Source organism: Terrapene carolina, unplaced genomic scaffold (genome assembly GCF_002925995.2).
Source record: "Terrapene carolina triunguis isolate 2854851 unplaced genomic scaffold, T_m_triunguis-2.0 Scaffold93, whole genome shotgun sequence".
Taxonomy (NCBI): Eukaryota; Metazoa; Chordata; order Testudines; family Emydidae; genus Terrapene; species Terrapene triunguis.
This window is the reverse complement of record NW_020664444.1, coordinates 8,054,340-8,082,062: the sequence shown is the minus strand read 5'-3', so window position 1 is coordinate 8,082,062 and position 27,723 is coordinate 8,054,340. Positions and strand designations below refer to the sequence as shown.

Here is a 27,723-nt window from a genome sequence, read left to right as displayed (position 1 = left end):
GGAGCTGGCGCCAAGCAAGTGAGTGTCTCTTTGGCTTTTGGGAGGCCTCTCAAATTGCAAAGGTGGAGGGGCTCTCGTTTGGAGTCTCTGAGCAGCACGTCCCTGATGTGTCTAGTACCCAGGAAGTACTACCGAGGCACTTGTCCCTAGCCTCTGTTTGCCAGAAGCTGGGAAAGGGCGACAGGGGATGGGTCACTCGAGGATTGCCTGTTCTGTTGATTCCCTCAGAAGCACCTGGCATTGGCCACTGTTAGAAGCCAGATTCCTGGGCTAGATGGCCAGTATGGCCGTTTTTATGTTCATGTGGCTTCCCACCGAGTTTTCCAAGCTCGGGAAACGAGGTGAGGTGTATCCTTCAGAGATAAGCAGGCTGCCCCAGAAACATCCCCACATGAGCTTCTGAAGTGACACTACAACAAAGAGTCTTGTGGCATCCTATAGACTAACAGACGTATTGGAGCATAAGCTTTCGTGGGTGAATACCCACTTTGTCACATTCATCTGATGTATTCACCCACGAAAGCTTATGCTCCAATACATCTGTTAGTCTATAAGGTGCCACAGGACTCTTTGTCGCTTTTTACAGATCCAGACTAACACAGCTACCCCTCTGATACTTAAGTGACACTGCACCACTGCTCCATCAGCAGAGAGATGCCCCTTTGGGAATTGTACCCTCCTTGGCACTGTTGGAAGCCCTGTTTTGTTCCTGGCATCTGACAGCTTGGCTTGACTGTCCCCTAGCCAGGCCGGGAAGAGGGTCCCTATAGAATCGTAGCCATGTCATGAAGCAGGGACTTAGCTCTTGCTCTGTTGGCTGGGAGACCGTTCACTCCACCTGCTCCATTTCAGGCACAGGGTGCTCTCGGCAGCTGGTTTCTGTGATGAGTGACTGATAACGCTGTGACCAGCCAGCAGAGTTCTCGTCCTCTCCCCCTCTCGGGCACTGGCTGTAGGTATGGAAATCTGCACTCAGAGGTTCCTATTTCTGGCCTGCAAATGCTGCTGGGCAAGTCCCATCACAGCCAGCTACTAATCCAACCGCCTCCTCTTTCCATCTGAAAATAAAAACACCCTGCTTCTATCCCAGCAGCTCAGATCGGCCCCGGAGAGCGGACCAGGGAGGGATGGTATGAGTATGGGACTAGCAGCCAGGAACTGAGGGCTCCATTCTCCCGCTGCAGCATACAAGTTACTCCCTTTGACCTTCAGGAGCCATAACTCCTATCCTGAGCCCTAATTCTGGCTTTGACCTGATTGGGTGAGTGGCCTTGAGCAAGGCCCTTTACTTCTGTGCCTCAGTTTCCCCCGTAAAACAGGCCTAACGATATACAGGACGACGTCGGGGTGAATTACATAAATGCCTATAAAGTGTGTTGCAGATGAAAGCCCCATATCCTTGCAAAGGGCCTGATTCTGATCTCCCGTAAAGCAGGAGTCGTGCCCTGGAAGCCAATAGAGTTCTAGAGGCACAAGAATAGAATCAGGCCCCCTGCACTAGCCAAGCCACGCCTGCAGAGGTTGCTAGATAGGGAGGGTAGATCCTTCTTTATGCTGCAGTTCACACATGTCTCTTACAGCTGCCAGCGCTCAGCTGTGGGTGTTTGGGGGGGTGATCCCGCATCCTGGGTCAGATGAAGCCCTTTTTCCTGCCGACCTCGGAACTTGTGCCCTTTCTACTCCAGCTGGACACGTTTAATCGCATCATCTGGGAATCTATGTCCAAAAATAAAATGGGGGGCGGAGCAACTGCCAACTTTCTCTCCCCTCCCCCCACCTGCCCACAACCCAGCACAGAGAGGATTAGGAGAACACGGGAAGGGCTGTCGGCTGCCCTGGCCCTGTGGGATTTCGCTCCCCTACTCCAGCACCGCTTCATGGCAGGGGCAATGGGGCAGTGGATGGGGATTTCTCTCTGTATATGTCTTTGATGGAGGGAGCATGGGGGGTGGGTAGCTTTGAACCCAGCACGTGGGACCAGCTCTGTTAAACTGACTGTCCAGGCCCAGAGTTGACAGCTAGCTTGCTGCTTCTGGGGAATTCCCTTGACAGGTCCGCTGGAGACCCCCCTGCATGTGGCAGAGATGCAACATTCAAGATGCTTTTCCTCCCATCCTAGAATCAGTCCAGTGGCTGCAGATTAGCATCGCCTGCCCCTTTCGCCCGAGGTGCTCGGCCATTAATTAGTTAATGAGCAGGGAACAGGCGGACACATTTTTAAAGTGCTTAGTCTTCTATTTATCATTCAAAGGGGAAGCAGGGGGAAAAGCTCTCTCCTGTCCGCACACCCTGTGGCAAGTAGCACCAGTTTATACCAGTGAGCTTAGTTCCCTGCTGCTTTCCTTTCCAGAGCAGTAATCCCGCTGCCTCCCGCCCCTCTGCATCACCCAGAGGGGAGATGAGGACAACTAGCAGCTTCCTTTGTCTGCATGAGGCCATGGAAGAGGGAAAGGGATGCTGCTACCTTTGAAAGGGGCAGGGACTTTCCCAGCCTGATGGGAAGCAGCAGCAGGCGGGTTCCTCGCTCTGTGGGGGAGTTTGCCCATTCCTGACCCCATGCTCGGCTAAAACCACATTCGTTTTTTTCTCCCGTACGTGCATCGGAGGGTCCATCTGCTGCAAGAGCAACTTCCCTGCTACCCCTGGAGGGGGCTCGAATGCTGAGGGGCTCCAGCACCACCCCTTTTTTCCCCACCATCAGCGCTTCATGTGTGGGAAAGGGGGAGAAGGATGGGGCAGTGAGAAACACAGGCCAACTTCATACAGGCACCTAGCAGCACAACTGCTGGGGCAGCAGGCTCAGAGAGTCAATGGGCTGTCTGTTCCCGCCACGGGCGGCCCCGACCCCAAACGTGGGGGGAGGGGGGAAACTCTGTGAGCTACCAGCGAATCGTCCCTCGTAAGGGGCCTTTGCAGCGTCATGCAAGTGCCAGGCTGTCCCCCAATGGCCGTCCATTCCGGGCAGCGGCTACCTGGGCCCCCCTATGCAAGGAGTGGCCTGCGCAGGAGGGAGTGGCTGCTGGTTCGGCTGATTTCCACACAGTCCTGAGGAAGCGTATATTATGGCTGCTCCACCTCCAAAGCCCAATCTCTGCTGCGCCCCACCCCTTGCCCCGAGGGGCGGTTGCTGGGGGCAGAGTTCAGCTTTTCTGCCCCAGGTTGCTCCCCCTGCTCCTCACCCCAGAGGGGAGCATGTGGCCTACTGCCTGGCACTGGGGGCTGTCACTGAAACGGCTCGGCGTGCTCAGGATTGAGAGCTGGCCAGATCAAGGCAGGTTTCCCTTCATGGCACCAGCCCAAGGGGCCCCAGCTCTCAAGGAGGCCTGAGGTAACTTCCCTGGTGCTCGGGCCGCTCCCCCCTGCATGGTCACAGCCAGTCGGGTGTAAGCCGGGATCCTGTCGTAGCTCACTCCAAGGGGAGTGTGGCGTTTGTAAACCCACCTGTCCTCTCTTGTGGTTCTAGGCAGCCCTGGACTTTGTGGTCGAAGAGGACCTCCGAGCTCACCTGACGTGCTGGTACATTCAGAAATACGTCAAGGAGAACCCCCTGCCGCAGTACCTGGAACACTTACAGCCTTAACGCAGGAGACTGCGGAGCCCGGACTGCTCTGGCAGCAGCACGCCCTGCCCCTGACTGTCCGATGCGGCCTTCGCTTCTGCGCGGTCTCAGGAAGCCCCACGCGCTCTCAGAATCCTTATTTTTGTAAGTGCGGACGTGGGGGCTGTGACCCTCCCAAATAGCGCCGGGGCCCTGGTAATGCACAGCAGCCGGGCCCTTCCACAGCTGGGCTGGCTCAGGGTTCTGTTGACAGCCGCCTCCCCTGTCACCGCGCCACGGGGTGGAAGGCGATGGCTTCTGTCGGCCTCCTTCAGCAGCGTCCTCACCCCTGCGGCTCGTCGAAAGCAAGAAGCTGGCGGGCGGATGTCGGCTTGGGGTAGCCATCGGGCTCCACCTCTCCTCCAGGAACGTGGGGGGCTGCTGCAGATCAACCCATCCTGAGCTGAAGGGGGATTGTGGAGAGGGGCAGAGTCTTACCCACCTTTCGTCACGGAGGGGATGGAAGAGTCCGGTGATAAAGCCTGACAAGCCCAGCCGGTGCCATTTGCTGTGTGGGCTGGAGCTGGAGAGGAGCGAGTTCCGGCCGGTTAGCTCCCTTCGGGCAAAGCAAGGAGCATTAGCATCAAGTCCCAGAGGATGGACGATTGGGTCTTAGGGGACTCTCTCTGCATGCTCCAGAGCCATTGGCGCCTTGATGCCTTCTGTCCCTGAAAGGGGACCTATGTGAGATGGTCTGTCGTCAGCCTCTGTCAGAGGCAGGCAGCATCACGGAGGGTTGCTCAAGAGCAGTGGCTCAGCCCAGACCTCCTTTCAGTAGCCCAGTAGCTTGAGGTGTGGGCAAGGGAAGGGAGGTTATAAACTTTGCAACCCCATCATGGACAGGAGTGTTTTGAGCCAGTCTCTCGTTTTGCTGGATCCTCAACTCCGCCCTGAAGGGGGGGACGTTTCCCTTCTGGGGCTGGAGCAGTAACAGACAGGAATGCCTGCCATTGCCGCAGGCTTTGCTTCTCTGCCTCTTTCGGATTCCAAGGGGAGGTGAGTGACAAGGAAGGGACAGAGGCGCCGTCAGCAAGGGGAACACAGGGGTCCCGTGGATGAGCTAAGCAGGTGCCACCATCCCAGCCAAGCGCACAAACGTACACGCCACGCTGAGCCAAGCAGGACATGATCCTTGAGGTGTTCAGGCCAAGCCCGAGGGAGGGAGAAGAGAATGTGTCCAATCCCCGTGGAGAAGCAGGGGTGAGGCTGTTGCATTCAATGCCAAATGCTGTCTCCCCTGCCCAAGCTCTGCTCTTCCACTGACTTACTGAGCCCCCTTCCCCCCACCCCTGCCCTTTGGGAGGCTGGGGCCAGGAGCAGGGCGGGGGTCAGGGATACAGATGCAGCACGTGAGTCGAGAGATGCTGCTGCCACCGCCGTTCAGTCAATAGCACAGGCCTGGGGTTTGCACAGGGATCACTCACTGGTCACTTCCCTCTCCGCTCCCCTGCCCGGCATTGTCTGCTAACCCCTACTGCTAGGGAACCCGGGCACCCTGGCGGCTGAATCCAAGAGCTGCCCGCCCAAGGGGGAGGCGTCGGACTTTTGTCCTCCCCTTTTCGTGCAGCAGCGGAGGGCTGACATGCCAGGCGGGGAGCGAGGGGTGTGTTCTGCTCCATCCCAGTCTCTCACACTGATCATTTAGACTTGGGGGGGAGGGGGGTTACCCTTCAGGAACCTCTCGGTGCTCGGGATGTGGAGGGCCGCGCTCTGCTCCAAGTCACACGGGGCAACGTCAGGAAAGTCACTGGGTTTGCGTGGGTGAAACTTGTAGCCGACTCTCCCCCAGCACCCTCAGTTAGCTCATCCTGCTGATTTTGAAGGGCTGCAGTGAACTAACGGGAACTGCAAGGAGCTCCTGTATTTATATTAGGCTAAATCCTGAGAGGTGCTGAGTATTGCCAACACCCATTGACTCCAACAGAAATGGCAACACCACTTTGGAGTTGACCCTATCATCTCTGGGCCAGATCTTGAAGGCCGTAGTCCGAAACTCCTAATGGGAGCCTGGCCTATGTGATCTGATTTGCTTTTGTTGGACATTATAGACGTCTTCCGGCATTCATTCGAGTTGCTATTTTTTTTCAGTTACTATATTTTTAAATTAACCCTTCTGGTGCTGGCTTCTGCTGCAGCGACAGACCAGTCAGCAGAGCGTCTCTAAACTGCTATTATTCCCTCCCTCACAAGTCATGAAATGCTGTACCTCGGAAGCAAGGGAGGTCTGTTTTGTCCCGTGCACAGGCATGTGAGGCAGTGAGGAAGCAGATCAAGAGTTCCTGCTAACCAGCCCCTCGCTGCTGCTCCCAGGCTGTTCTGCCACAGCCGGGGCACCACCTGTTTCTACTTGGCACGTGGGGAAGAAATAACCCAGTTCAGATACTGAACCATGGCTATGCACAGCTTGCATCCTCACAGGCTGATGCGGCATCAGTGGTCGGTGACTGCATCTGTGTGCTATGGCTCAGTGTTGTCATATCTTCCCCTATTGACAAGGTGTTGTCCCATTGTCACTCAGCATCATGGCACTGAGAGGCCCAAAATATAGCCAGGGCTCATTAAACGTCTTTCAGGACACTAGATAGTCTCCAGAGAACCAGGGAATGGCACTCAGGACGGGTGTCGATGCTGTTCTCTGCGTGACAGAGCGCCCAGGGGGTGGGTGTCTTAGGCAATTGATAGTGAGATAAGGAGCCTTTCACTGCTGGGCCATATTCAAATCCACCCTACTTTGGTAGTGTCTGAAAGTTACAATCTGATCACTGCTCAGGGGTCTAAGTGAAACGAGTTGGGTGTAGAGAGGATTCCTGGAACCTAAGCTCGAGCCCTCTGCAGTCAATGGATAGACTCTTGTTGACTTCACTAGACCTTAGCTCAGCGGTACAGAACAGGTGTCCTCATCGCTGGCTGCTCAGCTGGTCTCTTTGGTGGCAGTATCAGCAGACCATCCAGTGACTGAATCAGCATGAAGACTGAACTATCCTCCTTAGACTCCAGGCCAAGGTTGAGGCTCAGTGTGGGCTACTTTGCAGTTAGTCTGCCTTGCTACAAACTAGACAGTATCTGTTCTGCAGACCTAGGACTTCAGACACCAGGGCTGTCACCAGCTGTTCCTTCACTCATCTTAAAATGACAGGCTGAAATCTAACTGGCGTGGTTTAACTGACAACGCTCTGATATAATCCTTCCTGGTCGCTCTCAGCTTCATACCCCTTCTCCCACCCGCAACATCGTTGGCTGGAAAAAACCCTCAGACCTGTCACACCACCAGCTTCCCAAGTGAATGGACCTTTGTCCTGTCTAACAAGGCCGATGAAAGTGACAGAAATGCCTCAGATTCGTGCTGTCCGTGGTAGTATATTGTTGGAGAGACTGCCCTGAACTTCTCCGTGCTTCGGATGCACTGGGGCTTGACTGCTGCGTCTAGGAAATCGTAGGGGGGATCTGAAAAGCAGCATGGGTATAGAGTTAAAGGCCCAGTGCTCAAGAGGAATCGAAGGTGCTACATACTAGAGTTGTGTTTGGCAAAATACAGATAAGGCCTAGTTAAGATGGGCACAGGGACAGATCTGGCTGCACCAAAACTGAAGAATGGTAGAATTGCCCTACTCATCACCATCTCTTTCTCCTGTTGCTCGAGATGAGAAGACACTATTGTAACAGTGGTCCAGCAGAGTTGCGTGAGAATTGCCCGCCTGGCTGCCTTGTAGAAGCAAAGTGCTGGACCAAGCCCATCACTGAGAACCGCATCCCACTTTTGGTATTAACTTCTCTTGGGTGTACAGCTTCCAGACATGCAAAGTTATGTCTCCTGCTGGAATGCCCACTGGAGGACTATGGTGTTATCATTTCACATGTGACGCTATTGTGCTATTTCCATGGGAACCTTGGGCCTCCTAGATCAGATCGAGATTGGCCACCCCTGCCTTAAAACAAGCGCAGTACAGGGACTTGCTGCTGCTTCACTCTGAGGTGCTGTCACCATTTCTGTTTCTGATACCATGGAGACATTTGATAGTGTTTGTGCTCACAGTTCTGCTGTATCCATCCACCACCTTTCATTTCCGGTATTATTTGATGTTTGGGAATAGCAATACCTACTAGCCAAGGCAAGTCATTGGTGCTGCTGCAGTCCTCCATGCTACAATAATCCATCATTGGCAGCTGGATGTGACCTGCAGGTCCCTGGTGATGGAAGACTCTCCCTACACCACTTCCATCACCCATCCTTTCCTCGCTCATCCCTGTGGGAAGGAGTCCCCTCAATACCTTGTGTGCTCGACGGTGCTGATTGAACTTGGGGGATCTCGGACTCCTAGACGCTCTTGGAACAGGAATGGGAAAGAGATTTCAGGGGTGTGTTGAGATCACAAAGCTCACTTGAACTAAAGACCTAAGGAATATATAGGACATTGTCAAACTGACTTCCGTGTCAACCAATTTGAAGCTCCCTCTTTCTCGTATGGCCTCCAGTGTTGTGTTTCCCGCTGTCTAGGGTTTTTTTTTTTTCTTTTTGAATTCAGTGGTAACTATGTGCCTTTCCTCCTCAGGACCTGACACAAATGACCTTTCTGCTTTCATTTGTGTCTAACATTTTCCCTCCCTATCTGTCACTATTAAACATGAACATATTGCATGGAATACAATACAATAAAAGGTGTGGCTTAACCAATCTGCATTGATGGGGGCTGCTCCTGCTTTGGGGAAAGGGACGGCTATTTTTGCAATTAAGGCATGATACTGGGACTTGGAAAATCTGGGTTTAATTCCTGACACTGCCACAAAATCCTGGTGTGACTTTGGGCTGGTCACTGTTTGTGCCTCCATTTCCCCATCTGCAAAATGGGGATGCTAGTTCCCTATCCAACAGGGGCTGTTGGGAGGATAAATCCACGATGGGGGGTACTCAGAAAGTATGGCATCGAAGGACATATAAGTACATAGCTGGATTCTTATTCAGAAAGACACTTCCTTATAAGAGGTGAGGCTTGGTCCCGGTGCTGCGCTGCTGACCTGAACATGGTGTGGTATATTCCCAGACGCTCGGTGACTGCTCTTGTCGTTTCCTTTCCTGTAACAAGGGCTACCCAAGCTCTTTGGTAAACCACCCTACCTGAAGACAGGGACCCAAGCCCAACTAATGGGGAGGAAGGAGAGGCTCCCCTTTGCAAAGAACCCATCCAGTTTCAAGGAGTTGTGGACTGAAGCTGTGGAATATTATTTCGAGGTCATAGTTAAGGCTGGCTGTACGCACCCAGGCCCAGAATCTGAAAGGTATTTAGAAGCCTAACTCCCATTGATTTCAGTGGAAATGAGGCTTTTAAATACCTTTGAGGAACTGGGCCATAATGACTGCTTCAAGCTCAGTGCTTCCGGAGTCACAGCCTGACCCTCCTGCCATCCAGCAGCAGGACCATAACAAAGAAGGACACCAAGACCAGTTCTCTCCATCGGGGGTTCCTACAAGGGCCTGGTAAGTCGTAAGCCTGTCCCTTGACCTGGGGGTCTGCGTTCTTGTGTTCAGTGGTTAGAATGCACGAATAATATTTCAATAGCTTGGAGAAAAAGATTTACTCCCTGTAGCTTTTGTTCACAGCAAGGATAACAAGCAGGCTCCACACAAGGAAATTCCATCACAAGCCCTGGGAACACAGCTCAAGTACTTGGTCTCCCGGCCCCCGGAACAGAAGTTGTTTTTATGATATTTTTTCAAAAAGAGCCGGGTGCAAGCCACAGAATCTGAAGCCGGATCTCCACCACCCCAGGTTGGGGAAGCGTAGGGTTTTGATTATATCCATTGTAAAACCGGTGGTCATTTGCAAAACTCAGGTCTGGTTCCAGGCTTGGATTTCAAACGCATGCACCGGAGGTTTTGGTCGATGCACCTCTTGAGCTGCGTATTTGTCGGTTTTGGTTTATAACACAAAAGCTGGAATGTTGCTAGTTACACTCTTTCTATTTACATTCCACATTCCAGAAAGTCTTATTTCCACTGACCCTACATCACACAAAGGGTAATGTTGCTGTTTGACAGTACAGTCTATAGCAGTGGTTCTCAAACTTTTGTGCTGGTGACCCCTTTCTCATAGCAAGCCTCTGAGTGTGACCCCTCTTTATCAATTAAACAACTTTTTTATATATTTAACACCATTATAAACGCTGGAGGCAAAGCAGGGTTTGGGGTGGAGGCTGACAGTTTGTGACCCCCCCCCATGTAATAACCTCCTGACCCCAAGAGGTCCCGACCCCCAGTTTGAGAACCCCTGGTCTATAGTGAATGGACTTCTGCAGTGTTATAGGCATGTTCTAAACACATGTTGTTTGTAATGACATGGCTAGAGTGTATATGCACCACTGCCCTCGGCTGGAAGGAATCAGAACTTATCCTATGTATGTCATAACTAAGCCCTATGTGCCAACACCTGTAAAGTTGTAGGTTGTTACGTTATCTTTATTTACATTCTGTTGCTCATCAATGCCATTATTGATAACCACCGGTATTTTTCTAGCAGGGAGATATACAGACATCTTTACAATATTCTGAAATGCACTTTCAGTCACTTCACACATGTACCAAAAGCCAATGCCTGACCTCTTGTAGTCTCTAAAGGTCTCACTGCACGTTTTGTAGGAGTTAGGTGCAGTTGGGGGAAAGATTCTTCCTGCAGATAGACTGAAACAGCAGGAGAAAGGAATTTTAAAAGTCCCTTTAAGATGGTGGACCATTAGAACAGAAGGTGCTGTGGCTGTTGAACAGGACAGTTGGTGGGTGTGGAGGGAGCAGAAGCTGATGTGGTCGCTCTCTTTGATGCTGTGATGGAAGCAGCAAAGGCTGCGAACTCCTGCTGCCAGGCAAGTAAAAATGAACTTCTGGGAAGGGCTCTGCTGTTATTCCTGAACCTTGGCCAAACTGCTCCAAGGCGGCATGTCCTGGGGAGCACTGTCAGATCCACGGAGAAGAGGTGCAACATCAGGGAAGCTGAGAGCAGATCCCTTTGAGCCATCTGTAAATGGACTGGAGAAGTGCTGGTCCATCTCTGAAGGGACCAGGAGGAGTTTTGCTGCTCCTGCTGCTGAGGGGAAGGGGAGTGTGAGGACAGGGCAGGGATCGCCCCACTGAAGGTCTTTAGCTGGGATTGGCCACCCTATCTGCAGATGTTGTGAACTCAGCTGCAGCTGGGGAAAAGGATGTTGTTTCATTGGAAAATCTTGTTTAAGATTACTTTTGTGTTTCTGTAATGTGAGATGGGGAAGCGTCAATGACAGAAAAAAATCCTCTTTAGCACAGTGGACTAGATTCACCCCCTGCAAATTGCAGCTTGCCAAACCTACAAGGCTACTGTTCTCAGAGGGCCTATACCCCAGGGAGGATGGGTGCTGTTCCTAATATTGCCCTCTCCTTAGTGCCTACACCAGGGGATGGATAGCAGCTCTCACTTCCATGGGAGTTCTGCTAGGGGAGGCTGCTGAGAGGATGTGCTGAATCTAACCCATCCCCTAATTGCTCTGATCCCACCCCCTTCCACACCAGCACTACCGACTTCCTGAGTGGTACTGGCCCGTGATGGAGGGTAGGTAGGGTGTGGCCAAGCACTGGTACACCTTCCACCTACTTTCTATTACAGTTGGCCTCCTGTTCTATTCTGTTTCTATTCCACGTGATCTGCGCTAAGTACGTGCTGGAAGGTCTGAGGTGAGTTTGGTTTCTGTAGGTGCATCCTGGCCAAATTCCATCTCAGGTAATTTACAGCTGGCAACCTAAACAAAAAAACAAATCTGTAGACCCTGTAGTCTCCTAATCTGTTATGTGGTGGTGTTTCTCCCCTTTCATCCTGTGGGAGGCTGCATTTCAGTGGGTGGGTGAGGTCATCCTTTTGCCTAGTTTATATGTCAGCTTATTAAATCTGCAAAAGGTTTTGGGATCATAAGAAACTGGAGATGGAAATGTGCTAAACCAGCTAGTCCAGTTCCTTTTGTAAGGGCAGGCTTATTCCCAGAGATTCCATGCTCATGCCAAAAGATGGGATGAATCTTTAGTTCAGGCACAAATATTATCATCTCGACAGTATCCATACACAGTACAGCTAGCTCTTGTCACCCACTCGTCCTCCCCTGCCAGGGCCCCAGCTCTCTGCTTGCCCTCTATCCTTCTCCCTCACACTGTAACCCATCTGCATGTGTCAACCATACCTGCCTTCAAGTGAAAACCCCAAGACTCGCATCTTGGGTGCTGTCACCTCTCCCCTCCCTAGAGTTTTCCTTGTTGTTTGATCCAGAAAAATAGACATAAAAAGGAATTTCTTTAAATAAAATCAGAAAAATAATTTATTCCCTGGGTTTAAGTGATAGCACAATGGAGGGTGTTGAGCTCAGGAACTGTCTTTTCTGCAGCCCTCTGTTGCTCTTTTCAGTGCCATGTTCACAGCTGCAGCACTGAACTGAAGCCCCAAAAATCCCAACAAAACCTGGTTCCCAGCAGTGTAGCGTCAATCCTGCCTCTACTGCAGAGTTCCTCAGATGGCATCCACTGACTCCTGGGGCTCCTTCATGAAGCAGTGGATGGTGTTCAGCGTTCTCTGCTCAGTGTCCCTCTCTGCAGCCTTTGCTTTGACCTTCATGCCTCTCCCTGTTTTGTCATTCATTGCCCCCCAGAATTAGTTGCTTTCTGGGCTCTGTGGCAGCTCCCCCTCACTTGATGGGGCAGGCCTTTAGTTTTGGGTGGGTTTAAACTCACTCTTCCCAGGATAGACCTGCCTCTACTGCATGGAATCTCAGACCTGCCCAACTGAGAGTGATATGTCACCCCTTCTTGGTTACCAGCCTACAGCTGACATAAACCCAATACCACAGTCCTATGGCTGAAGGAGATTGCTCTTTAGCTCAGTAGTAGAAGCCCAGGCTTGTTGGAGCTATAGAAATCTAGCACCTGCATGCAGCTGTGCAACGTACAGGTTACTCGGGGGTTCGTAATCTACAGCATGCATTACACTGCTGTCCCCGCCTGCTCCTTCCTAGCAGGACACGGAGGGTACCAGGCTAGAGCTGTAGTCAGGAGCATCCCTACCCATTCTCTAGCTGCATAGAGAATACCAATAGCTAGCTGCATGTGAGCCCACCTCTTCCCCAGGACTGTCTTTGTTCAGCCCCTCTGCCAGGTCAGCCTGTCCCCACTAGTCCACCCAACGCTTGACCCTGCCATTAGGGCTGGGTGGGGTCAGGCCTATTTGAGGCCAGGGCAGTCTCCCCCAGGGTGGCCTCTCCCTGACCCTAGCCTGTGGCTTGGGGCAGCCGGCTAGAGACTATAGAAGTAGGGGAGGGAAGCCCGGGGAGGAAGCTTTTATAGGGGCTCTGCCCCTGCCCCCAGCTCTGAGAGCACATACCCAGCCCCACCTGGAGCCCCACGTGGCCCGCTCCCACGAGGCTGCCCCGGTGCTTTGTGGGAGTTGTAGTCCATTTTCCCCAACCACTCCCCTGGGTGTTTCCCTGCGAAGACAAGCTGGCTATGGGGAGGGCCTGGGGTTGAGCTCAGGGCCTGGGCCTCTCTAGCGCCGTCCGGCGCCTCTCCGCCTTGCCGCCCGCAGGACTACATATCCCATGGGCCCCAGCGCGGCGCAGAGCATGGTGGGGGTTGTAGGCCGCTCTGGCGGCGGGCGCGCTCCCCCAGTGGCTCCGGCCCCGCGACCTGGACTCCATTTCCCGGCAGGCTCGGGCGCGGGCCCGGGCCCCCTTGGCGGAGAGACATTTGCGACTCGAGCCGAGAGTCTCCAAGATGGCGGCGTGGGGAAGGAGGCGCGCTGGCCCCGGCAGCAGTGGCAGTGGCAGCGGCGGTAGGGAGAGGTGAGGCCTGGCCGACCGGCAGCAGGCAGGGCGGGACTCCGGGGCGCCGCCAGACTGGGACCCAAAGGGGCCTGAGCAGGGGCGATGGGGAGTGGACCCGGGATCCTGCTTGGTCCGGGCTGGGCGGAGGCTGGGCCCCCTCCCCGCCGTGAGCGGGACGGGGGGGAGAGACACTGAGGGGGAGGCCGCTGGAGTGAGGGGGGGAGAACGGGCCAGTGAGGGGGTGCAGGTCATGGGGGAAGGGGAGACCAGTGAGGGGGAGGCTGGTGGAGTGAGGGGGGGAGAAGGGGGAGGCCGGTGGAGTGAGGGGAGAGAAAAGGGGAGAACGGGCCAGTGCAGGTCATGGGGGAAGGGGACCCTGAGGGGGAGGCCGCTGGAGTGAGGGGGTGCAGGTCAGGGAGGAAGGGGAGACCAGTGGGAAGGGGATAGTGATGGGGAGGCTGGTGGAGTGAGGGTGCAGGTCATGGGGGAAGGGGAGACCAGTGAGGGGGAGGCTGGTGGAGTGAGGGGGTGCAGGTCAGGGAGGAAGGGGAGACCAGTGGGGGGGGAAGGGGGAGGGGAGAAGGGGACAGTGATGGGGAGGCTGCTGGAGTGAGGGGATGCAGGTCAGGGGGCCGAGGAGGGAGGAGAGGGGAAGAACAGGCCAGTGGGGGAAATGGAGAGGCCTGTTGTGGGGGAGAGGGAGGAAAGGGGAGAACAGCCAGTGATGGGAGGAATCAAAGCCACCATCTACCAGAGTGAGCTAAGGACAGAGCTGCGAGAGTCCCAAGCCTGCGGGTAAATCCAGGGCAGAGTCCAGCTGCAGCGAGGAAGGCACAGTCTGCAGCTGGCTCCAGCAGGAGTGCCTTGGCTGGGGGCGAGTTTCCACAGGAGTGAGGAGCAGGGAAGGAGGAGGGAAGGAGAGACAGCGTCAGGGGGAAGGTCAGTGCAAATCTGCACGTTACCAAAGGCAGCTTTAACCCTTAGGCCAAACGATGACTCGTAGTTGTGCTCAGTGGTAGGAGCATTCTGGAGACTGGGGCGCTCCTTAAAAATCTCTGTTGAAAAGCGGTGGAGGCAACAGAAGACCTTCAGAGTGACCTCCCTTTGGAGAGTGCTTAATGCTGGTTGAGTGGCTTGTGTCCTTTGGATTTTGCTGTTTTGCTCCCTGGATTTGGAGGCTGCAGAGTAATTTTAGGGGGAGGGAAGGGCCTGGCTGCTCTGGTGGTGGTTGCTGCTGTTGGCTTTTTGTAGTGTCTGCACTCACAAAGAGCTTTCTAAAATGCATGTTTGGTCACCAGCTGTGTTTCTGCCTCTGTCAGGATGGATGAGCAACTGGGACATGGTGGAACTCCCTGCAGAGTAGCTGTAGAAGTTTTGGAAGCCTAACTTTAAAGACAGGAAAGAGAAATCTTGTTGCACTACCTTAAAATTTGTATGCATAATTCTTTACTTTCTTAAAACTTCTGGCTCAATTCTGTTGTCCCTTCCGTTGGCATCTCCTTCCTTCTTCCCACCCTGGTGCTAGCTAGTGTAACCAACAGCCTTTGAAAGCAGCTGTCTTTTTATGGAGTAGTAAAATTGTCCTTTGTTCTACCACCCAATGTAAAGACTCTGACAGCCCTAGGTGGGGTGGTGTTGATGATGTTGTGCTTTACAAACACAAACAAGTTACTTGCCTCACTGACCTGAGGTTTAAATATGATCCTAACTTTTACAAATGAGTGGGAGGGGGGTTGGGCATGAAAATAGGCACAGAGATGACACAGCAAGACAGTCTGTGACTAGAGTACCTCTAACCACTACTACACACTCCCTCCCAACACAAACCTGGCAAAGGGCTGGTTTTGTTATGTGTCAGGCAATTCCCCTTCCAAATAACTTTGTATGGTAAGATCACCTGCTTTTAGTGTAAATCTTCTTAGCCAAATGATGATGATCTCCCACTTGTGCAATTGGAGATCTCCACTGCACTCTTGGCTGGTGTCTTTTCCCAAGTCACACCTACCTATCTTGTGTGGTGTTGGGAACACAGCTTGTGTGCAGGGCAATGGTGATGGCTCAGTTATCATCAGATGACGACGTATATGTTATATATAGCAAATACAGTTTTCTCATGTTCATGAATATGATTCTTGTTCAAAGACAGATTCTTACTGACTGAGCACACTGATGCAGCTTTCTCATCAAAGAGCCGTTTTAAGGTATTTCTCTAGCTCAGTTTGTAGCTGTCAGCCAGCTAGTCTAAAAGGAGTGTATGTTGAGGGGTAATGTCACGGGAATAGCTAGTGAATAAAATACTGTCCAGTGTTAGGAAAGTTAGTCAAATGTAACAAAACCACTGGCAGCTGTAACTACAGAGACCATATCCCTCCATAAAAGATCTGATTGATACCTGGAAGGTCTCTTTGGTCACTACCAGATTATACTTTATTCGTGGGGCATATGGCTAAGGATCTAACAGTATATTAGCTGTCGATTCTGGGCTGGTTTTATGATGGTGGTTAAAGGTTAAACAAAATACTGAAAAACAAACTAAAGAGAACCCACTAAATATTGCTTTCCCTCCCTCATTCCAAAGGGACTCTTTATGCAGAGTATCTAAAGGGAATTGCTAATCCGTAGCCCAAAGCAATTTATAATGGAGAACAGCTACCGCGTGCACTTGGAGTTCTTGTCTAAAATTCTGCACGATGACCACTAGAGCACAAAAGAGAATGCCACTTGTTCCCTGGGGAAACAGTCTAACAAACTTGTACAGCTCAGAAAGAGCAATGCAATAAGGCAGCTTTGATTTCATCCCAACTACGTTTACTGGCTTCTGGGCCCTCTTAAAGGTCTTTCCTTTCACTACCTGTACCGCTTGGATTTCCAGTAATCCGCGTGCTTGGAGCAGTGATTGATCTGCTTCCGTTACTCTAGCTAATTCTTTTGTTAAACTAAAAGTGGCGCTTCTCCTGCTCATTGTGGTCTCCTTAATGGTATTGCAGTATTTTCGGTGGTGGGTGCTGTCTTCTATCACTGGTGCAGCTCTCGGGGTCTCGTCCTCATTTTCCCTGATCTGTTCTCCCCTCTCTCCCCCCCAATCCTCTTTCCAAAGAGAATTGTATAGAATTCCTTATTTGGCTATAATCTTATTGCATTTAAGTTGCATCCCTTGAATGGAAATTTGCTTTGCCTCTGTGCTGTTGCTTCTTGTCCTCTTTGTTCTGACCATATTGATTATTGTTCTCCGAAGGTTGTGGTCGAACACATTGTCTCGGTGCTGAGATACTGATAGTAATGGGTCAAGAATGCTAGAATGTGGGACAGTGCTGTGGGGAAAGCTTGTTGCCAGACCTCAGTTCTCATCTGGAGTACCCCTGTCATTGCAGTCCTGGACCTTTCCTGAGCTGAAATGGACAAGCTTGTCAAATTGTATGATGGTTTTGTGATGTGGAATTTTTCCACTGGGGATTAAGGTGAGACCACAACTCATTTTTCATGTTGAAAGTAACAAGAGTCGAACCCAGATCTAGAAATAAAAGGTTAGTGCATTAATGTTCTTGAGTCTGGCCTGTCCACACAGTACTGACTTATTCAGGTTTGGTTGGGACTCTAACGAAGTCAGACACCGTATGCTTTTGGCCATCTGTGATGTGGCTCTATTCGAATTTATTCGCACACCAGCCTTCAGTCTTTAGTTGCACTGGTGTACTCATTTCTTTTGTGCATGTTGCATGTGACGCAAGTTTTGCAAATCACAAGCATTATCACACGAGAGGAAGCCCATCTTTTTCAATCACCACTCAAACAGGTCTCTTTGCATTTGCAGTTCTCATGAATTTCTGCCTAGTACTGTTTACCTACAGTCAAGAAACCTCTCTTTGAATGGTGGAACCACAGGTATTCTGTTGTCCATGGGCAATTGTATCACCTTTCAAAAAGCTAACCTGGGACTTACACGTCGTATATAAAAGGGGTTCAGAAACTTGAACAATAAATGCAACAAAGGAATTGTGAACTGTGCACGATTTGGGGATACTTCTGATCAGGAGTGGAGATGCTTTCCGGACACCCACCAGTCAGAACTTAAAACTACTAGCCAGAAGTATATGTGATAGACGGGACAGGGAGCGGGCCTCCACCAGTGAGGTCCAGGGGCACCCCACTGATGAGAAGGCTTACCTCCTTTCCATTCCCAGCTGGTGGCTGGAGAAGGATGCTGGGAAAGTTCTTCCAGGACATTGTCCTGGATCCCATTTTCAGGAGAGCTGGGGGCAAGAGAGCAAGATGTGAAAGGCTCCTCCTGCTATATACCTGTGCTATGTCCTGCCGAGTTTGGAAACTGGATTAAAGGTATGTGTGGTGAAAAAGAAACAGACCGTGTGTTTGTGACTAGGATACCACAAAAACAGGCTAGGCAGCACTGCTCATGAGGTAGCTTGAGAAGCATCCTGTGACATTTAGGTGGCCACTAGAGGCTTTTTAACTTTTTAGGGGAGACAGGGTTCCAAAATCTGCCCCCTAACTGGGAAATTTCATGAGTGTCTAGCATATAGCTAGCTGTAATGTCTTCTTAGTGCACTAGGTGATGTTTTTAGTAGGGGAATACATTTCAAATTTAATTTTAAACTCACCATGTGGTTAACATGGGCATTTCTGCCCCTCTTGCTGGTGGTTGCTGTATCAGCTGCTGAGGATCATTGTTTGTTTGTAATCCTGCAGGTACAGAAATCAGTGTACATTATTTTATAAAACTAGCTACAAAAGCCATTTAATCTACTGAACCATCAGAACAGAGCATTCCTCTGTCTTTTTTTACACAGACACTGAAAAGCCAGGCATCAAGAATGAGACACTTAAAAAAACAAAAACAAAATCATCACAGGAAATGGGATTCATCAAGCAGTGATATGCAAATAGTATTCAAGATACAAGTTACACAGCTACAACAGAATGGATATAAAACTTTCCTGTGGCAAAGCCCTTCCTTCTTGGAAGAAGGGCTCTAGAAAATCATGTAACATTTCCTAGTTTAACAGCTGCTTTTAAGCATAACTAGCACATCCAGCCTTTGGCTGTGAGGCATTACTACATGGATCTCCTCTGACATTGGTTACTTATCGCACTTTCAAGTAAAATCGAGAATAACTGAGTTATCAATACTCCCACCTAGGTCCATACAAGCACAGAACTGACCATGCTTAAACCCTGGCTGTGTTTTTTCCAGGGGTGGTGGTGAGTCCACAGGCTCCAGTGTGTGCTGTTTTGTTCAAATGAAAGGCCCTATGTCATGGAAAATCAGTTTTGTTAGTCTTTGTACTTGAGGTCTCTGAGGCAAGAACCCCATTCTTGTTCTGCATGTCAACAAGTTCTGGTAAGTCTTGTAGACAGAGTTCTACAGAGTTCTCTCCTATGCGGGGACACTACACACTCTTCGGATTTTTCTTCTTTTGTGTACGATGGTTTTCCCCAGGCTTTCCACCTGTTGCAGCCAGCCTCGCATGTGGGAATGACGCACACTGAATTTAACTTCCCACATGCCTGAACTTTAGTGTAATATTTATCTTGCATTTACCCCGTATGTAATTTCTGCTCACTTCACTGTCTCCTCACACCCGCTATTGTTTGAGTAGCTCATCTCCTTTCCCCCCATCCTTTTTGTTGGGATTATCTAGTCAATTGCCAAGATAAGCAATTGCATCTTGAGCACTGTCTGATGGAAGAATAAGTTGCTCTACCAGGGATTATTTGGTCAAGGGATCAGCAGCTGCTGTGCTTGGAGCCCCAAGAGCATACCGCCCAGGGCCAGGTGCTTTCGGGACTGCACATCCCATTCTGTTTTGCTTCGTGTCTTTTATATGGAACAGTTTTATTTCGCTTATTTTTGCTCCTATGCATCGTGTTTTGACTTCACACCTATAAAAGCCTAGAGCCCAAGAATGGATAAAGCTTCTGAAGAGAGAGGAGGGCTCGAATAAACTTATTTTCTGATAGTAATTTCAGTCCAAGGTTAATGTTTAATGTGTTCCTGTCCTATTTTCCTTGACTGGAAGGCTATTGACCAAGTGGGTCTATGAGAGTATATAAAGTGTGGGGAAAGGAAGGCAGGGGATGGGAGGGATAGTCAAAGATCCTTCAAGGACCAGAAGGATTCTGGAGGGAAGAAATCACTTGGAGCCTGAGAGTGTTGGGGTCTGAGCTGGGTTGGTGTGTTTCAATCAGAATGGGCCCGTTCCTCTTAAATTGCCAGACCTAATTTGAGCAACCCACAAAATTATAGGAAGTTTAACAGTGGGTAGGGTTCTTCTCTCAACCTAAACGTTTCCCATAACTTCACTTGGTTGACATGGCATTTCTGATGTAAGAAACTTGAGCCTTGTTTTTAGCTAGGAAGCTGAACCATTGCTGAAAATGGCTTTAGCATCAGTCCCCCTTGAAACTGGATTGAAGTCATTAAGTGTTAGCACCAACTGGGTGAAACCACTTGCTGTTTCACAAAGCCTAGGTCTCAAGTGTGCCTTCCAGGGTTAGCAATTTCCCAGAAAAAAATGAGTTTAGGACAGGGTGCTGGTAAATACAGGTGTACATATGGTTTAAACTGGGAAAAATAATTGCATCCATGTCTGGCTAGTTCAGCAAGCATAGAACGAATCCTTGTCAAACTTTGGGTACATCCATTCAGAACTGAGGAACGGGCTCCGTCTATCCACTACATTAAAGGAGGTCTTCTGCTACAGAATGCTGCATGGCCAGATGGACCTAGTAGTTTGCAAGTCTGTGTGCCTCTGACTGCTTAACGCTTCAAGCCTACAACTGCATTACTGTCGTTTCCTATAACCAAATGGTTTTGACTTTTGTTTATAGAGTATTGAAAACAGAAATGAGCCATGACATGCATAACTGGCTTGAGAACATACCAAACCAAAATGCATAGGCATTCCAATGTTCAGTATTCTAATTAAATATCTTAGTATTACGCCCACTGCAGTTTTACTTTATTTGTACAAACCTAAACTAATCGATTAATCTACTCCCTTGTGTAACCACAATTTGAATATGTAACTAAAACTAAGTGTAATGTGGTGTGCATTAACTAAACAGTTTTCAAAATAGAAAATGCCTTAAACTGGGACTAACTTGTTTTTTCTGGGGCAATAAAAACCATGATTTTTACCAGGTAAAAACTACCTCTGGTAAATACCCCATGCCATCCCTGATGCATTCTGAAATGGATCTGAAAATTCTACTGTCCTACACTAGCACTTAAGACATCTTCAGTACTTACTCGAGGGGGAAACCATTGGTGAAAAGATTTAACTTCACCCTGTATGCCATGACTACGCTTGACTCTATTTGTGCAGTGAAACTAGGTTGCTCGAGTTCTTTTCCTGGTGCTGTCATGCTAACCCAATTCTGTTTGGCGTTTAAACCTTAGAAACGTCTCTCTGAAATTTAAAACAAATACATATTGCAATATGTTTTATAACAAATATTGTACTTTTACTAGACCGGATCCCTTTAAATTAGCAAAAATGCTTTCCTTTAAAAGCTTGCAGCTCCAAGGTTGAGCAGTGGACAAACTGAAGGGGTTAATCTGCTAGAGAACGTACCTTTTTTGGAAAAGAAATCTTAAGCTTCACAGTGAAGTGTTTTGTTTCCGTCACCAAATAAATAGAATCTCATAGGAGATGTGCAAACCAGTCCTTGTCCTAGGCAGCATTGGCAGAATCTCCTATTCTAAATGCAGACACGTTCAAGGCAAACGTAATGTAACCAGAGAATGCCCAATGTCTGGCTTACAAGGAAAACCTTGCTTGCCAACCAAATTCTTACAGAAACTGCTCATTCGGTCCTAAAGAAGGAGGCTGATAAGTCTTAGCTCCTGCTGCTTGGTATTGTTGTCACCATTCACTGTAAACAAGCTACTTCAGGCAACAGCCTGTAATTTAACAATATTCTTGATTGCAGGTGGCTGCGGCACAATACCCTTCACAGTGAGCCTAAAACTGAATTTAAAGAGTAATGTCTGGTACTACAGCAGCTTGCAAACACGTATCCTCTCTTCCTTCGCCATTTGCAGTGCGAACACACTAGTATCTGTATACTAATGGAGCAAGAAAGAAGTGTTAGTTTCAGTCTCCATTGCAGAGTTCTCCCTTGCCAAATCACTATTACCAAGTGAGCCCAAGTCTATCAGGAACGATGTCTGCTGCGAGTAGGGCAAAGTTGTGTACTGGTTGCTCTTGCTGTGCTAAAGGAATTTGCCAAATAACTATATCCTTGGGAGCCCATGTGCTCAGGACACTGGGGCTCTGAGAACATATTAAAATCAGTTTCTTTTAATGAGGTAAAACCCACCCACTATAACAGACAACGCCATTTGCTTTGTTCTGCTTTCTCAGTGAGGGCGCAGAGCAGATGTGAGGCTACTGCACAGATAAGCGAACATATCTGTGGACTTTGGAGTAACAAGATAAAGGATAAGATGCTGCTGTGGGCAGGTAGCTGGAAACTAGTCCAGGCTACCTACAGCTGTTTTACCAAGGGCTAGAGATCTTGCATGATCTGTGCAGTATGTGTGTACAGAACTTACCTAGTACAGTCTGGTGACAGGAGTAGGGAGATTGCTCCAGGGTAATGTTGTTTTTTAGCATTTAACCAATATTGCAGTAAAACCCACCTCTTTCCCCTGTTGCCTTCCAATGTGGCGAGAGGAAGGAACCAAATGTGCTAACAAATTCTGATTGATTGCTCTGCTGTCATCTCTCCCCCTAGCTACACATTTGTGTCATTCCTTATCACCACAGGCTGGATCCCACAAATTAGCCAGTTTTATAGCAAGCTGGAGTATAGGTTGCATAGCTGTTGGTTCTAGAACTAACATGGTTGAGGTGTGGATCTGGAAATGTGGGGATTAGCATGGGTTGTTCTGATCTGTGCCAGGAACGAGGGTGGCCAAAACACATGTCTCATTGAAAATTTGCAACACTTTCGTTGAGGGGGACAACTTGTATTCGTATCCATAGTTGGGTTTTTTGTTCTGTTGGTGGCTCATTCCATCATCTGACACAGTCTCCTCTTTGTGACATTGACACCAGTGCTTAATTTTTCCCAGGGCTGATCCCCGAGACCTCTCGTCTTGGCAGTTCAGAGCCCCGGCACTTCCAGGCTTGCTGCATCAGTTACGAATATAAAAATAATTGCTTGAGCCCCAGCACCTCTTTCATTACAGATTAAATGCTGATTGACACCATCTCCACAGCAGCTGACTGTGACGTCACTGATGGCGGAAATCAAGTGGAGAATATGTTTCAGGAGGATTCAACCAATTGCAAGATCTTGTTTTCTTGAAAAGTTCCTAATTCCCCAACGTGAGGAAAGTAAAATTCATGTATGTAAAATGCATAGTTCAGCCTAAATCAAAGAGCTTTTCTGAGTTTCTCTTGAACAATCAGCTGCTTTCAAATGAGGTTTGATCAGAAAAAGTACTACTTTGTTGAGGGAAAAGCAGCGATCAAGTGACCGTAAGGTGCTGACCTGGTTTCAGTTGTCAATCTCCCATACTCCAAGCTAACTGGGTTAATGTAGAGGAAGGGTTGTCTCTGTGCTCTGTAGCTTAATTCTGTGTTTCCTGTTAACAGGATCATCTTGTCCTCCACGGAGTGTTACATTGTGCATGAAATCTACAATGGGGAGAATGCTCAGGACCAGTTTGAGTACGAGCTGGAGCAGGCCCTGGAAGCACAGTACAAATATATAGTGATAGAACCCACTCGCATCGGTGACGAGACCGCTCGCTGGATCACAGTTGGGAACTGCCTGCACAAGACCGCTGTCCTAGCAGGCACCGCTTGTCTCTTCACCCCTCTGGCACTTCCAGTAGATTATTCCCATTACATCTCCCTGCCTGCTGGCGTGCTGAGCATGGCCTGCTGCACCCTCTACGGTATCTCCTGGCAGTTTGACCCTTGCTGCAAGTACCAAGTGGAGTATGATGCCTATAAACTTTCCCGCCTGCCCCTGCATACGCTCACTTCATCCACTCCTGTGGTGCTGGTGAGAAAGGATGACCTGCACAGAAAGAGACTGCATAACACGATAGCACTCGCTGCCCTGGTGTACTGTGTAAAGAAGATCTATGAACTCTATGTTGTATGACTTCAGTAGGGAAAAGAGAAACCCACAAAGACAAGTGTATTAAGACTCCCACAGTAACATTTTTTTCCTCTGAGAAGCAGTGGAGACTGGGAAGGCGTTTGGTTTAATAGAGTTATTTTTTAAATAACACATCACTGATGCACCAAGGTTTTTCAGTTCTTCATTACTCTTAAGATGTGGATCTGCGGTGACTTGAGAGCTGTACGCTAGGCTGTGGGAGCCAAATCCAGCAGTGGAACGGTGATGGAAGAAAACTATATAAAGGGGGAGTGAAAGGTTTTTGGTTGTTTTTTTGGGAAACTTTTAAGAATATTGTTTAATTGTATACACAACCAGCCCAAAGTTATCATTGCCCATTAAAAGATGAGAATTTCAAATGCTTTTGCGCTTTTTACTACTAAAATGGCTCCTTTTTGGAGTTTGGTTCAAGTGGGGAGGGGACCTAACATTTTGCCATGGTAATTCACACTACTTCTATACACAGCAGCAGTGCCCATGTGACCTTGCAATCTGATGAAGGGATGGCTTTGATGAGCAATGGGGTTTGTGACTTTCTGTGCATCACCAGTTGCTTCTTGGTGAAGGGGGCCAGTTGTGATGGTGTTTATGATAATCTATCTCGAGCACTGATGCTCTGTTCTTAGACTGCAGTGCTCTTCTGCCGCTTTCCCCCTGAGCTCAGTGGGAACTGGTCTAAATTTCCTGTTGGTGCCAAGCACTTCTTGCTCAACTTACATATAGATTCTTCTCCAGTGTGGACATATCTCCATTGGGTGTGGTAGGTAAGTCTTAAACTGCATTGGAGTTAAGGACTCCAGAGGGGAGCAGCTGACGACTTCACCCATGTCATATTTTGTTACTGTCGCGCACATTTGTGCAACCACTATGTGAAATTAAAATAGTATTAGCAACATGTGCCCTGATCATTTACTTCCTTTGGCATTAGTGGTAATGTCTAGAGGAACTTGCCGTCAGTGCAAGAGGCCATCTACTGAACTGTAATTGCTAAGTAATTATGCCCTATTCTGGAATTTAAAAGAATTCAATCTAGTGCATAAATTCCTGTTTCCTAGCTGGAAACAGTCAAAATCCTGTTCTGCGGGAATGAAAAGCATTTGTAACTGGCCAAGCTTTCAAAACTGCATTTTAAAGAGGAGTAAACACAGGCGCCGGTCTCCTCCTGCCAGATGGGATGGCAGGTGTGATCTGCTATAGAAAGGCAGCTCTGCTTCCCGTGTTTGTCCTGGACATGAGAGCAAAGCCCTGTAACCTGAACCGGGTATGTACAGGTGTACGGCCTGCTTAAATAGCTGTTGCAACTTGACCTCCAAAGCTGAGGCACTGACCTTGAAATGGAGTCACACAAGGTCAGAGAACAAACTAAACTCACCTTTTTCCATATGGCACAGCAGGCCAGAAAACTCCCTATCACGTCGAAATTTCAGCAGCATAGTTTGGCTGAGGTCTGGGATTTGTAGTCTTCTGTTTTCATTTAAGCATCTGGTATGGAAGGCAAAGCTTTTGTTTCAGGCATATGTCCTCTCCCTGCACGGATACAGGTAAGGCTGTGTTTGTCACAGAGGTCATGAAAGTCACATCCCTGACTTCCGGAGACCTCCAGGACATTCTCTGCTTCAGCCTCAGGGGCTGCAGGACTCGAGCTTACAGCCAGTGAGGCCCTCCTCAGGGTTCCGGCGACAGGGGGACACCTCGGTCGAGTGGCTGGGGGTGTCCCATTTCCTCTTTGGGAAATATGGTCACCCTGCAGCTTCCGGCGGCCATGGGCAGAGGGAAAACCTCAAAGTTCCCAGCCACCACGGTGGTGGGGGGAAACCATGGAGCTGCAGCAGCAAAAGTTACAGAGGTCACGGCTTCTATGAATTTTTGTTTTATTGCCCGTGACCTGTCCGTGATTTTTACTAAAAATAACCATGACACAGTCTTAGCCTTAATGACAGGCTAATGTTTCACAGCCCCCCAACAGCGTTTTGAGTAAGTAACTCAAATGCTCGGATTTAGAAATGCCTATAAACAATGCCCAATGGAGGCTTTCAAGGGAGTTCTTGTGGAATCAGGACTCAATTCACTTGTCTGACGCTGGCCTCACTAGACAATGGCCATTGTGAAAGCCCTGGCCTTTGTTCTGTTACAAAAGCTGCTAATACAGCTATCTACATCCAAGGTTAAAAGTAGCTGAGATGTCAGAGCTATTTTATTTATAGCAACAATGAGCAGCTGCCTGCACTTTTTTGTTTGTAGGGGGAGAAGAAACAAATGCTTTGTGCCCCGCCTGGGAGTTGTGCTTTTCCAACTGTTTCTTTCATGTCTTGCCTTAAAGTCATCTGGAACGTACCACTTGGCAGATGGGATCTAGCTGGCTTGGACTCCTGCTGCTGCACAAGGAGCTGGAATATTTCTGCACCTACCACCTCTAGCAATGCTGTGCAAAGCAGAGGTTCCTGCCTGACGGGGAGGACTGGCAAGGCCACTCATTTCCTTTCACTGCCAAGGAGCCTCTGTGCTGGTATCTGTCAGTGTCACTCCTTCCCTTGCCCAGGAGGGGTCACTGTGACTTGGAACTAAACCCTACCTGGCTCTCCTTATGGGCATCTGGATCAGCTGAGGTTAAGTGGTTTAAAAAAAAAAGGGTCAAAGGGTGGGGTATCTTTTTTTTTTTTATTACAAGCTGAAATGTGAACCGGCAGCTGGACCTACTTGCTACAGTGAGCAATTGTTCAATTTTTTTACAGTAACTGAGAGCTGTCACTCTATCCCAGGCATGACAGGACATGTGGAAACACACCTCACTTGAGCTCTAAATTTCAGAGGTCACTATCAAGGAAAGCCAGCAACTATCATGAATGTTTGTCCCAGCACAACAGAGATTGCGCCTTAATCACAAGAAGAATTCAGTGCTTTAAACACAAGAGAAATGTGCAGGTATAAACAGTGAAGGCAGGATCCAGCTGCCAGCTCAGGTGGAAGGGGAGATTCTGGATGGTGTACTAAAAATTGATTCTTCCTGTATGAAGTTCCTCCTAAGCATGAGTAGTGTTTGGGGTGAAGCTCTTGGTATAGAAGGAGTAGGTGCGGGGAAGATAAAATGCTCTACCATGGTATGTGTAGGGAGAAACAGCCCAGAACTACCCCGAGTGATTTGACAGAGTGCAGCACCATCCCCTGGCTGCTAGTGAATTCTGTGCCATCTGAAAGCCACAGTGCGAGTCGTGAATGAAGCAGTGGCCTGTGCCCGAGACTGTCAGTTCTGCCTGTAATGGGATTATCAGCAATAGGAGATAGTGAGGAGTCACTATAGAAGCTGAGGTTTAGGATGGCTGTGTCGGTTCACCCCCTCCCCCCCCCTTCAATTAACTGAGATGGGATGGAGATGATTCCACCAAGGGAAGTTGGGGGATAAAAACAAGTGCAAAGCATGGTCAGTAACCTACACAATGGAATGAGTTGTGCAGGTAGCCAGCTGCACCAGCCCTGCTTGCAAGAGCTACCCCCTAGCCTTTGTGTAAAGCTTGTAACCCTTGCAGGTGAGGGTCCCCAGAGGGCAGCCTCCTCCCCAGAATGAGTACTCCAGTCCCTACTGCTGCCTAGCCACCATTCCTGCAGGTGGGATGCTCCGCTGCCATGGAGTGCTCGAAGTATCTTCTGAAACTTCATGAGGGAGAGGAAAAACCATTTGGCAAATATGAATAATGTGCAAAATCCCCACTGGCTGCTACAATGCTATTTCTGTAAATCCATTCAGTGTACAGTGCAGTTCTAAAACAATTTCATTACCAGGTAACATTCCTAGCTGCTTGAGGTGAGGTGCCAGAGTGTACCTAGCCTTGTGGTGATCACAAGCGGCATCTAGAATGGTAACTTGCCAATTTGTGCTTCGTGCTCTGTTGGAACCACTGTTAGGGGCTGAAGATGGTGCAGTGGAAGAGACTAGTAAGAAGTGCTGTATTCCACTAACAGTGCAAGGATCCAGGTAGGTTAAATGACATACTGGCTGTGTAGCAAGAACTACACAAAACATATCCATTGTAGGAAGGTATGAAAACTTAAGCTAGCAAACACAGAACAAGTTCCCCTCGGTAGAAGGGAAGCTCCCCTCCCAAGGAGGAAGTGGTTAAAGACAACAGTGCCTGGTAATGCCTTGGATTTAA

The 27,723-nt window shown here is 49.2% G+C and overlaps 2 protein-coding genes across 3 annotated transcripts in view; both read left to right on the top strand.

Annotated features, from left to right (window-relative positions):
- NATD1 (N-acetyltransferase domain containing 1) overlaps positions 1-8,247 on the top strand; it is a 36,677-nt gene extending 28,430 nt beyond the window's left edge. Inside the window, exon 3 of the mRNA XM_024205251.2 lies at positions 3,464-8,247. Within this exon, the coding sequence (XP_024061019.1) occupies positions 3,464-3,580 (117 nt within the window). The 3' untranslated portion in view covers positions 3,581-8,247. The remainder of the gene's footprint in view (positions 1-3,463) is intronic.
- A 5,094-nt stretch (positions 8,248-13,341) lies between these two features.
- On the top strand, positions 13,342-23,934 carry TMEM11 (transmembrane protein 11). 2 transcript variants are annotated; one of them, XM_026650806.1, is made up of 3 exons: positions 13,361-13,435; positions 22,632-22,790; positions 23,041-23,934. In XM_026650806.1, coding segments are annotated over exons 2-3 (519 nt in total). In that variant the 5' UTR covers positions 13,361-13,435; positions 22,632-22,788; the 3' UTR covers positions 23,558-23,934. The 2 variants fall into 2 exon arrangements, with proteins under 2 accessions (XP_026506590.1, XP_026506591.1); XM_026650805.1 differs by lacking the exon at positions 22,632-22,790 and having other exon boundaries at positions 13,342-13,435.
- The last annotated feature ends 3,789 nt before the right edge of the window (positions 23,935-27,723 follow it).